This window comes from Dicentrarchus labrax, unplaced genomic scaffold, assembly GCF_905237075.1.
Source record: "Dicentrarchus labrax unplaced genomic scaffold, dlabrax2021, whole genome shotgun sequence".
Lineage (NCBI taxonomy): Eukaryota > Metazoa > Chordata > Actinopteri > Moronidae > Dicentrarchus > Dicentrarchus labrax.
Genome location: NW_026136705.1, coordinates 18,396,250 through 18,409,204, shown reverse-complemented (window position 1 = coordinate 18,409,204; position 12,955 = coordinate 18,396,250). Strand labels below are relative to the sequence as shown.

Genomic DNA, 12,955 nt, shown 5'->3' with positions numbered 1-12,955 from the left:
AAACAAGCGCTTCCACCGCTCTTCACCCCTAACTTATTGACCACCTGCTGTCCCAAACTGCAGAACCCCTCCCAAAGCAAATACAATCTAGAGAAACACAGGAAGCATACTAATTTACACCAACTTAACTCAATGTGTCATGAAATTAGATTAGTGTGACCAAATGAACTGTGGAGAACCTCAGGATCACCTGCCGCTTGTGTGTGTGTATGTTAGTGTGCGCACTTTTTGTGTAGTGCATTCAAGCGCAATGTGTGACTGTGTGTGTGTTTATATGTGAGTTTGTTCCTTTCACTCTCAAACTCCAGTGCTGAAGCGTGAATGAGGATTCAAGCAATAAGAGATGAGACATTAACAAAATGGAGTCCCAGATAGAGAAAGAGAAGACATCTGGATGGCAGATAACACGATGCAAAAGCCGCCCAGGAGAGCTGGAATAGAGAGATAGGCTGAAGGGAAGAGACATATAGAAAAAGTGTGCATGTGTAGCCTCACACACAGTTTTGTTTGTGTTGTGTACGAGGGATCCTGTGCCTGCAGCTGTTTGATAGTCCAGCAGCTCTATCTCGACTGTGTTCTTGCTCAAGCTGAATGTGTTGTCCACCTTGTCAGTTTCAGACTTTGAACAGAAATTCGCTGCACTAAACACAAGCTTTACAATTCAGAAATGTCTACATTTTGTACATTTGAACCCAGAGTAGCCAGCAGTGTGTCTTGGTTAGATCTATTTCATAATGCTGAAATAAGTGTAAATAATTGATTAATTGCAAACTAATCGGGAAACATTTTAAAAATAAGTTGCCAGCCAGTTAAATGTGAGGAGTTGTTGCTTTCTCTGATCTGTACATTGAATATCTTTGGGCTGTTGGTGGGGTAAAACAAGCAATTTGAATATATCACCTCGGGCTATGAGAAATTGTAATGGGATTCATTTAACATTTTATAAACTGAAAGATTAATTGATAATGAAAAGTAAAGTAAAAGTCCTATCAGTAGTAAAACTGATAAGTGGAGTGATGTATTAATACATTTAATATTGGCACACTTATCTTAAAAAGGATGAATTCACATTTTATTTCTCATTTATGTTATTTTTAGAGAATATAAACACTGAGTGTCACTGAACCAGAACAGAGTATAAAATCCTGCCTGTTCTTGTGTTAAGAGCTGCAACAACAACAACAAGCAGCACACTACAAAGAAAAAATACTTTCCATACTTGATAGTCTCACTCACTGACGGGAGATTGATCCCTTTAAAATAGCAAAAGAAAAGATAAAGTTGAGACCATTGCAAGAGCCAAAAGGGTAAAAGCCTCTGAGACGTGAGGCAAAACGTAAGGGGGACAAAAGAATGGAAAGTGAGATACTCACTAACAGATGAGATGAAGAAATTAAATAGAAACAAGTCAGACTGGAGAGAGACAGAAAGAAAGAGAGCGAAAGAAGAAAACCCCTCACTGCCATATGGTACAGAGTATTGGGCTTAATGAGGCGTGAGGCCATCCCCTCCACAGAGGCACTGGCCAGTCAGATCACACATGAACGAACACTCTGATAGGTTTAAAACACAGCATATGCCAACAGCTAGTGATATGGAACCAAACTACTGCTTCTGAGGGAACAAGGAAGACAAAAGAATGATTTGCCAAATCCAGGCCAGAATCCAAAACCCACCAAAGAGCTGAAAAATGCTCTTGCAAAAAGAAATCTGTCTGATAAGAATTTAACATTTCAAACTGAAGATTTCACTGAAACCATTCAAGCAGAAAGAAAGATATCGTCAAGATCCGTGGAGAATCTGGGCTCTGAACTGGTGCCTCTGCAAATAAATTTGGCGCTAATTATTTGATTTATAGAGTGCACAGTTTCAGTCTTACTTGCCTCTGAGATGTTGTGAGTAGAAGTATAAAGCAGTGTGAGTGTACAGTGTGTGTGCAAACTGTACTTAAGAACAGTCCTTGAGTAAGATTCCCCCACTGGAAACACCTGTGGTTACTGAAGGTAACAGCAATCAACCACTAGGGTCAGAAATCAGTCAGAAATACAAGAAGAAGAAATATAATATCACGAAACGTCAACCTCACGGTGGTGCTAAAGTTAGGGGATCTCTAAAGTCAGTAGGATTCATCCTCTAGGGACAATGAATGTCTGTAGAAAATATCCATCCATTTAGTCCAGAAGCATTAAAGCATGGTAAAAAAAATCGGGGGTTAATATTAGGGCTGCACGATATAGTAATAATATCACATTGCTATTATTTTGACTTTGTGATTGGGATTTGATTCCCGATTAGTGTGGGAATAATCATTTTTGCACCACAATTTTCATTTTCACTGGAAACACTATTAAAATAATGATGATGTGACATTTTGGGAGGTCTGTACAGAACAAACATGTTTTCTTAAATCTGGATCAAAATGTTAGGATTGTAACCTTAATATTTCTAAAAAGAAATTCAGACCTTCTGATCTTTTAAGAAAGACCTTTCTACCATAAAGTTAAAAAATAAAGCCCCCCTCATTATGTAGAAAGTTCAGAGCATGAAAGTAAAACCAGTATGAATTTAGTTCATGGCTCCTGAGCCTTCAGTAGCAAACAGGTGATAAATGCGCCGCAAGTGTTGATGGATGTTATGAGAATAGTTCACATAGCAGACACACCATCCTGATCCCTCGTCACACACATCCTGTCAACATCGCTGGCAGCTGAGAGATATGTGAGTCGGTGAGAGAAAGAGGGAAACAGAAATACAGAACCAGAGTAAGAGAGTAAGCGTGTCAGAACACAGGCCAGCTGTTAACAGCATGAAACGATTCACCAAATTTTTTATCTCGCTGGTGTCTGTTTGTGTGTGAACTCGACCATTTCTCATTGCTGATCACCTGTTAGATGCAACTGAGACGTGGTAACAGTGATCGCTCCAACCTGCGGCCTCTCTTCACTCAGAAATTGATCCCAGCAAATTAAACACACTGACAGATTAATTAAAACACACAAGATAAACTTTCAACAGAACAGAGCCGTAGTAAAGCACAGCTGCCACCGTACGAGAACAAGCCGAACGGAAGACATCAAGCGGACAATAAATTTCATCTTCCCCCGACATTTTCAAGCTTAATAAAAACTAGAGTGTGTGTGTGTTGTGAGTCTGGGCTGGAGGAGAGTTGCAAGCTCCAAGTAGAAGCTGTGGTTTGGTCTGGCCCTGGTTTCCACAGGGGCTGGATTCAGCGTGACACCAGCAGATTGAGAGAGACTAGTCCGGTGTTACAGGAAGCTTAAACTGAACACCTTCCTGTTTTCTGTGCGTCACCTTATGTCTCTTGTTCTATTGGTTTATCAAATGCAATTAGTCTCAGTGTTCATGCGTGTGTGTAGACTATGTTTCAAATGTGATTAGTCTTTCCTTATAGAGCCATATAGACTTTAGCCAATGGGTCCCAGACTTTGGACTTCACAACTAAAGGGCTGATTTCTCTGGCAGGCAGACGTGCTGTGTTTATTTAAATGGTTTTGAGGGAAGTTCAGGAGGACTAACTCCACCTGTCAAAAGAAGCCTGTCTCCTTTCCTACATGTTTTTGCTCTATTTCAGTCACCTTCACACCACACTTTCATGTTATTATTGACTTTCTCTCCTTTTTTTTACCTGACTACCAGCAAGGCCTGCTCAGTAGGCGAGACAGTCTGTCTGTCAAGAAATGTGGCAAGATATCATCACATTCAACTGGTGAGACTAGAATGAAACCGCCATCCGGTCAAAATTTCCCCTTGACCAGCAGTTTGGTGCATAACAAAGTACCTCAAAAAAGAATATCAAAATTTCCAGAAAATTTGCTGTTCAGAGTCATGGTCTCCAAATAATTTACCACCTCTAATTTAATGGGAAGACTGTAAATACATTTACTGATCTATGCGTCCCAGAGAGTGAACAATTTCTATTTTGGATACCCATAAACCACTTAATCTCAGGTTAGAAAGTCAGCTTTGTTAGCAAGTTATATTATAATCTGGGGCACATTCATGTTACTTTGGGGATTAAGTTAAATTTTAATTTAATTTTAAGTTTAATGGCTCCTCTCTGCAAGTGTCACCGTCATGGCAAGCTCAACAATTTTATCCCCAAGGCTAGCAAGGATGGACGAATAGCAAAAGCATCAGCATGTTTTACTGTGGGGTGTTAATACATTTGTAGCCTCTTTTCAATTTATTTCCCTCCCTTTATTTGTTTTGATTCTTAAAATCATGGATTTTTAAATGTCAAACAGTGTTAAACTGAACTCTAGCAACACAGTGCTGTACCATTATACTGTTGTACTGCAATGCCAGCAAGCCATTCTCCATGTCTTTGTCCAAGTGTCCCAGATGAGCACATCTGTGTGTCTGTCAAGATGATCGAGTGTCGTTTAACAGGCTTGACCAGGAAACCACATGCTGAACATCACAGGGGAAACGCATCACCTGCTGAACGTGAGTTCTTGGCTTCAATAGTGTACACAAGTACACATACACACAGATGTATGACGTACAGGCATGCACATGTACATATACCACACATGCAAACACTTTTTTCTGTCTTGTTCTAAACTGTCTCATTCTCCCTTTTGTTTTGGTTTATTCAAATTTAATTTGATCTGATTTTCTTTATTCTTTGATCAATTTTTCTTTTAGCTTGTGGCCCATCTGTTGATGTCTGTCGGTACTGCGTTTGTGCCTTGGCAAGAGCATGTATGTCACTGCTTGTGAGATCAGCAGTGGCTTCCCAGCGGTCAGGTCATGCTGGAAGTGAGCATGTCATTGGATTTGACAGTCACTCTGCGAGGCACAACCCACACAGGAAGAGAAATATGCTTAGACTCTGAAAAACACAGATTACGTCCAAGAAAAAGAGCAAGAAACCTGAAAGTAATCATATCAACAAGTGGCATTAGCAAACTTTGCATGCAAATAAGAATGAATATGCTCCACTATAAAATATGCTTGTCACTTTTCATCATCAGCCACAGTTCCTGCTGTTCTCATGAGCTCTACCTTTGCAGGATATGAACCTGAATCAGATGGATGTGCGCGCCCACACACACACACACACACACACACACACACACACACACACACACACACTGAGGCACCATAACCTCTCCTGCCTGGGAAATACTTTAAGGAAGCAGGGGAAGAGGAAAGCAGGGAAACCAAGAAATAAATAACTCCTTTGTGTTGCGGCTACATAAACAGTGCAGCACATTACAGATTACTACAGCCGACCAGATAAGAAAAACTTCCTACATACTATTGCCGCATGTGTGAGTGGAGAGTAAGACAAAGCAAAAGAGACATCATGAGAAAGATATAAAGGAAGAGAAACAAAAAGAAAGCAAATATGAGAGAAAGAAAAGAGAGATATGGGAAAAAGAAAACCTGGAATTAAGGGATGAAAACTTTGGCAGAGAGAAGCTGTTCCTTACCTTATGTGCGCATCTGTCCCATTCCTTCAAACAATTCTTCTGATAACATATTTCCTTGCTTAGATATTAAACATTTGCTGATTTTTCCCCCATTTTTACACAAAGTGTCCAAAATTCAGGCCAAGCCAGCCAGTATAATAATTCCCAAAGCTAAATAGTGATTGTTATCTATTGTAAATATTGGTACAATTCTGAGAACATTGTGCCTTCGTCTCGACTCTGTTAGGAACGTGACTATATCTCATAACCTGATTTTTGTGCCAAATAACATCACGCAAAAATGTAAACTAGGCCTACTGGACCACCTGACCCAATTCTTCATTTTATCACTATCTTGACAGAGTAAAATACCAAATGCTCCACAATCTTGACAGTTGGCTGGCAGGCAAATGGAGAAAATACAGAACAAATCTGGAATGACATCCATTAGGCTATGATGTCAGGGCTAACATCATTTGTGTGTGTGTGTGTGTGTGTGTGTGTGTGTGTGTGTGTGTGTGTGTGTGTGTGTGTGTGTGTGTGTGTGTGTGTGTCCTATCTGAGTAGCCACATATTCCACTGGCCCGAAAAAAAAAGTTTACTCCACCTACCACAATCCTACAAATAGCATACAAATAGCAGCCCCTGTGGGGAGACTCTCGCCTGGAGAATCTTGGCTCGGTCCAAGCGAGCCTTGAGGAACGTGCCGGAATGAGCAAATCAACCCTTATTCACTCACTCTGGCATACTGAAAAACCACCCGTGATGTCTGGCATGGGATTACCTCTGCACTTAGTGCCAGAATAACTGCCGGCAAGGATTAGAAAACGACACAACAGTTGATTACAACTGTTGCAACCACTGGAATCGAGGTCCAGGGTGTTCATTTAGTTGGTTGAGTGATGTAATAAATTCAACAGAGCAGCCTAATTAGGAGCAAATTACAAGGTTCAATAATTCAGCAATGGACAGGCTGTATCTGTGATTGTTAAGACACCTCAGAAATAAATCATGTTATGGCTGTATGTATCCACACCATCTTTTTCTTTTCTCAATAGGTCTATTCACCTCTATTCCCTTCTTTTTATTTCATTTGCATCTCATATAACTTCTCTTCATTACATTCCCTTACCTCCCTCATCTCCCGTCTTCCCTAAGGAGTAGGCTCATATGCCAGTTTCCACAGATTACCATCCAGCCATCCTTTCCAGATACAAGTTAAATGAACCTGCAAGAATGTGAATGTCAACTATTTATCTAATTCCAGTATGGTTGGTATGATTAGGGGTCCAAAGCCTTTTATTGGAAGCTCTGCGCTTTTAAGTTCTAGCAGCAGGCTTTCTTAAAAATGCTGAAAAACAGAAACGCTTCTTTTCCTTCTCACCCACTTCACGGCAGAGGGGTAAAACCAACCTGTAAAAACAGTTGGTCTAAACGGTGCATGATGCCAAGTTAAGACCTTCCTGGAAGACAAACAGCCAGTCATCCTTTTTCATTTCTCAGGAGAGGTCTGCCTTATACACAAGAGCGGCTGGAATCAAGATAAAAGCAAGACAGCTGAGCTGCCGCGGGATAGAGCACTGGTACCACGGGGCTCACCCTACGCTGATGGCTTGGTTACCACGGCAACCCCACGAGGTGAGAGAGAGGACATACCAGCACAGAGTAAATCTCCTAACAGTAGCTTCAGGAATGCAGGTGAAGTCGTCCTCCCCGTCTTTCTCTCTCTTTCTTTTTTCTCTTACCTTTATAAATCTTTTTCCCTCTAAATGAACACACTGAATAGCTTCACTTCTCCTCTCATAACCCAGTTTTTATGAATCACATCACAATGCATCAGTGCTTCCAAGTGCACCATCTTTTCTGAAATAGGACTTTTCAATTCAGACATGACTTTGATTTCCAGACACATATATATTGTTGTATAAATCAGGCTATTGCCCAGGGAGTAATCAGAGATAGCTTAAGGGAAGGGTGTGAGTAAAAAGAGAGAGTGAAGAAAGAGAGACAGTGAATACTTGGTTTTGGCTGCATAAGTAGGACAATAGTGTTGCGGCCAACACACTGCAAGATTGAGCATCATGAGAATTAAAAACGGCAGTTCCCCTACAAAAAAAATAAAGAAGAGTAGAGAGAAAGAGAGCTGGATAAAAGAAGAATGAGAGTAAGAAGGCTAAAGGCAGAAGAAGAAGAACAAGAAGAAGAACAAGAAGATAAAACTTTTTCAGGGTTTCTCTTACCTCTAAGAAGCAGGTCCCAGCTGGGGTGTTCTCCTTGATGGAGGCATTGTAGAAGTTGCTGGAGAACACAGGTGTGTTATCATTAACATCCTGCAGCACAATGTCTACCTTCGCTGTGGATGACAGTGGCGGGCGGCCATTATCCGTCGCAATAACAGTTACACTTGGTGCCGGCTCTGATTCGAAATCCAGAGCTGTCGCTGTGGTAATGATCCCTGTGACCGGGTCGATGGAAAACCAATCAGAGTGAGAGTTTTTGCCCTTAAGAAGGCTATATCGGACGTCCCCATTGGGGCCTTGGTCCTTGTCCCTGGCAGTAACCTGGAGAACAAAGGAGCCAGGATAGACAACCTCAGGAATAGTCTGTCTGTAGGCCTGCTGGTCAAACAGAGGGGGGTTGTCATTGACATCAGTCACCTGAATGGTGAAAGATGACTCCGCTCTGAGGGGAGGTGTGCCGGAGTCTGTGGCCATAACCCTGAGGTCATACGAATCCCGTTCTTCTCTGTCCAAGACCTGGTCAACATATATCAGGTAGATGATGCTGTCCTTGGTCGTAAGAGCAAACTTCCCATCGCCTCCCTCGAGGGACACATTCACGTTGGCGTACTCTCCATAGTCTGGGTCGGTAACAGATATCCGAGCCACGTACTGGCCTGGTTGGGCTCCCTCAGAGATCCTCGGAGAACCGTCCTCACTGAGGAAGATGATGGTCATGGTGGGCTGGTTGTCATTGTAGTCACGGACATGAATGGTCACAAACGCATTGGTCACCTGGGAAAATGGTACATGATTCATGTTACCTAGTGATCAAATCATTTTGTGTCTCATTACAGTAGTGGACTACTAGGGTTCCTTATTTATGTCTTACTTTTAAAAAGGTAGAAATTAAATTTTAAATACTATCTACACTATGAGCTGTATTCAGCTCATTTGCAATTTCTACTATTTTTCTCTTAATTCCCTGATAGCAGAAGTATTTTCTGAGCTGTCAATGCAATGCAATGTTTACGGCAAGAAGGCAATGTTTACTGTGAACTGCAGTAATCAGTGTCCTCTTGCAGCAGGAAACATATTTTTGAGGTGTGTTGTGACATAAAATACAGGGTAAAAAAAAAACCTGTATGTTTTTCTGTCAAAATCAGTAATACCTGAAAACAATACCATTATTTAATACACTGTATGTTTAATACACTGCAATGAATAACCATAATTCAATTACCTCAGGGTGGCTGGCATTGTCCCTGGCCTGGACTACCAGTTCATGTACCCTCTTCAGTTCATAATCCAGGGGCCTATTTAGAGTGATGACCCCAGATTTGATATCCATGACAAAGTAGCGTTCAGGATCACTTTGACGCCGGTTGATTTCATAGAGAACCAGACCATTATCGCCCTCATCCTCATCTGTTGCAAACACCTGCAAAGATGAGTAAGTTAAACAATGAAATTAAAATTACCCTGGAGAATCTGGATTTACAAAAGCAAGAACTATTATTGAAGTAATGAGTCACTATCTGAACAATGACAAGACCTAAACTAACCTGTAGGATGCTACTGCCTTGTTGCAGACTCTCAGAGATAATTGCGTGATATCTGCTCTGATTGAAGAGCGGCGCATGATCATTGATGTCGGTCACAGTCACTTCTAGGGTCATGGATCCCATTCTTCTGGGTGAACCCCCATCAAAGGCCTCCACAACCAGGGTGTAAGATGAGCGTTTCTCTCTGTCCAGCAGTCCATTGACCACCAGGTCTAGATACAGCACCTTGTTAGCAGCTCTCTTGGTCTCCAGTCTGAACGCCTGGCCTACATTGCCTTCTCGAATAGTGTAGCCTTGGGTCGTGAGCTGGTCCTTGTCCGCATCCGTCGCAGGCTCCAGGGAAAACCTTGTCCCCACTGCTGTGTGCTCAGGGATCTTAAGAACAGCTTTCTTTTTGGAGAACACAGGTGCATGGTCGTTGATGTCATTGACAGTGATTGACACCTCAATAGTGACTCCCGTCATTGTCACAGCGATAAAGTTATAGTGGTCCCTCTGCTCACGGTCCAGACGCTGTGCTGTGGTAATGATGCCCGTGGTTTCGTCAATGTTGAGATCACTGCCAACGCCTGTGCCCTCATGGTCCGAGATGAAGTAAAGAGTTGCAGTTTCACCAGGTGGTAACCCAGCACTGATGTCACCAACGATGGTCCCTGCCGGCTGCTCTTCATCCAGCTGGAGTTCCAGTGCTCCAAGGACAGTTGTAGACTGAGCAAGAACAAGGACAATGCAGAAATAAAAGAGTGGCTTCCATCGCCAGAGACTTGAACACACACAGGGTCCGCTGACCCAAGCCCTCCGTCTTGACCCTTTACTTGTTAACGGCATGGCTGGGTACTGCTACACCTGTGAGACAGAAAAAGAGAGAGAGAGAGAGAGAGAGAGAGAGAGAGAGAGAGAGAGAGAGAGAAAGAAAAGAATCAGCCAAAGAAAAGATGTATTTCTGCATATATTTTATGATGTGTGAATTGAGCAATTCAACAGTTTTTTTCAACATCTTGAAAATGCCCTTGCTCTCTTAGTACAAAATGAAAACAAATTATTCTTTTTTCAAACCGGGTATGTTTTTTTTTTTTAACCTATTTTAAAAATTCCTTATTAATTTTTTCTTTTTTTCCAAAAAATGGATATATATATAACATTTTAAAGCTGTCAACAGAGCAGTCACACAGTGAAATCTACCAGGCCCAACCGAAGTAAAACTATATTTATCGAAGGATCACAAATTTATCACCGACCACACAGTGAAATCCCAAGGGAAAACACATAAGTAGGCATCACAATCCTTTTTAAGACAGCAAATGCTTATACACACTCACAAATACATGGAATGCATGGGAAAGTAAGTCTATAGCTGTTTCAGAAGGGCCTTTATGGGGAATAGCAGTCATTTAAGAGTGTAAGCTTAGCTCTATGTTCCCCAAACTCTAAATCATGCACAAATCCATAAAGATAATATTCTCCTCATGCTAATGCTAAATCAGCCATACTCATAGACTGCATCTAATCATGAACAGATCCACATACTGTAACTGTCCACGAAGTCATGCATCAGTCCAGGGTCAAACACTTTTTTGCAAAAAACTGTTGGATATAACTCATCAGATGGCACAGTGACTGCATGAAAGATAATCACAAGAGTTTAAAAGGCTATCTAAAACTCACCTTACACTGTCTGAGTTATCCAGCAGTAAATCCACCATCTGGTACTTCTAGCAAGTTTAAACAAACACCAATAATTATTAGCAAATGGTATTTGACCCAGGTTTGACACACATACTTTCACACACTACCACATAATTCTGGAAATACGCTCATAACTGTTCTGGCAAATTTAACCTGTATGGCTGCCCTAAACTCTCACGAGATAGATGCTCATTTTACCCCTTGATGAGGTCTACAAATATTTAGATTATGTTCAAAATGAGACCAATTGTTTATGCATGTTCCTCTCGTATTTACAAGGGAAGATTTATTGAGCATATAACTCCTGCAATGAGGAGGACCATCTAGCATTGACATAACTCATTCATCACACTTGGAGACCAGAGGGACGCTGCTTTACCAATGCATTTGCACTGATCAAGTTAACACCTAACCTAAATGGAATGTGAATGAATCCTGCCTCTTTTAGCCAATGTTTGTTACAGATGATCAAAAGTATAAATGTGCGAGGCAGGCAATGAACTAGTAGCAAACAGGAGGTAAGTTGTCAGTGGAGGGTGTTGCTGGCCAGCCATATTCACCCAGACAATCACTCCCCCTGTGCATGTATAATCTGGACAGTTAACTTTAGGAATGTCTTCCACCTCTAGAGAAAAAGCCAGCCTGCTGCCGGCTGCAGTATTTGAGCATACGTTGAATTGAAGCATTCACTCTGCAAAAATACCATAGACTGACCTTGAAGGCAGATGGAAAGGATGACTGCTATTCCATATACAATAGTTAATTGGAGTGAGGTTGCACTCAGTAGTATATTCACTGTATCAATCACCATAACGGTGACACACAGAAATGTTGAAATATTTGTCTTTAAGCTGAATATAATGAAAATTTACAAATTTTCCTGTTCCTTTCTGTTTTTTTTCAAGGCTGCAGTCCTTAAAAATACTTAGAAAATCATTATTCAGATCAGATCACATGCAATGGTGCTTCTGGGCAAAAACTACACTGTTACTAATTTTAGATTTACTCCTGAAAGAGTGTTTGGAGTGTACATGACATATAAAGTAAATAAAAAACATGATTTTATATGGAATAAATCCTCCTGCAATCATCCACCCGACCAGTCTTTCTACTGACCCTGACCTCCTGCGGTAGTTTATTAGGCCTCTGAGGCGGAGAGATTAATAAAGTCTATAGCTCCACTGGGACAGGGAGAGGGACACTGATACTGGCCCCTCTGGTACGGTCGCTGACCTCTACATGTGGTCCAGACGGCTGCTCTGGACAGTTGCTCCAGTCCCACACAAAGGGGGAAACAGAGCTGACACAGAGCACAGTCTACGTACACACCCTTCTTTTGTTGTTTTTGTTTGTGTCTCAAAGTAGTTGTGAGTGTTTGTGTCTATGGGTCAGTCTGTCTTAAACAAGAGCAGGAAAAAAAAAGAGAAAAAAGAGAGATATTGAAAGAAATGGAACAATTAGGGGCGTGATGATGAAAAGAAACCCTTCTACTGCTCTAAGCCTTTAGAGACCCTGCTCTGACGAAATAAACCCACAGTACAGAACCATAAAGCAGCCATTGAGAACACCAGAGAGAACAAAAAAAGAACAAAGCAGAGAGATGGAAAAAGTGGATTTAGGACACAATAGAAAAAGTTACATTCTGAGAAGTGATTACAGTTTGCTTTGGCTTGACGGCCTTATTGTCTTTAGGGACCACTGAGCTGTGTAGGCAAAACTTGTGATTGAAGAATGAAGTCAGACAGGGTGTACACCAAAGTCTGTGAGTGTGTATGTGCGCCTTTTTTTACATCCTCTCTCCCTCACTGCTTCAGTCGAGTGTCAGCGAAAGGTTATATTGATGAACAGATCGCACGGCTGCAATCTGTCACTGTCAATGAGCAGTCGGACCATGACATCATCTCCCTTTTGACATGTGCTGTAATACACTTCTGTTTACCCTGGAAAACACAAGCTGATGAGGAATGGAGAGTGCAAGGGCTAAAATATAGCTCATGCTGAAAGGATACTGGCTTGAACAGATGGTCAGTGGAGAAAAAGACAAGCA

At 41.5% G+C, this 12,955-nt stretch overlaps 1 protein-coding gene across 1 annotated transcript in view; it reads right to left on the bottom strand.

Annotated features, from left to right (window-relative positions):
* LOC127364152 (protocadherin-16-like) overlaps positions 1-12,955 on the bottom strand; it is an 83,051-nt gene that overhangs the window by 58,983 nt on the left and 11,113 nt on the right. The window contains exons 2-4 of the mRNA XM_051401399.1: positions 9,223-10,068; positions 8,901-9,098; positions 7,679-8,452 (exon numbers count right to left, since the gene is read on the bottom strand). Of these exons, the coding sequence (XP_051257359.1) occupies positions 7,679-8,452; positions 8,901-9,098; positions 9,223-10,050 (1,800 nt within the window). The 5' untranslated portion in view covers positions 10,051-10,068. The remainder of the gene's footprint in view (positions 1-7,678; positions 8,453-8,900; positions 9,099-9,222; positions 10,069-12,955) is intronic.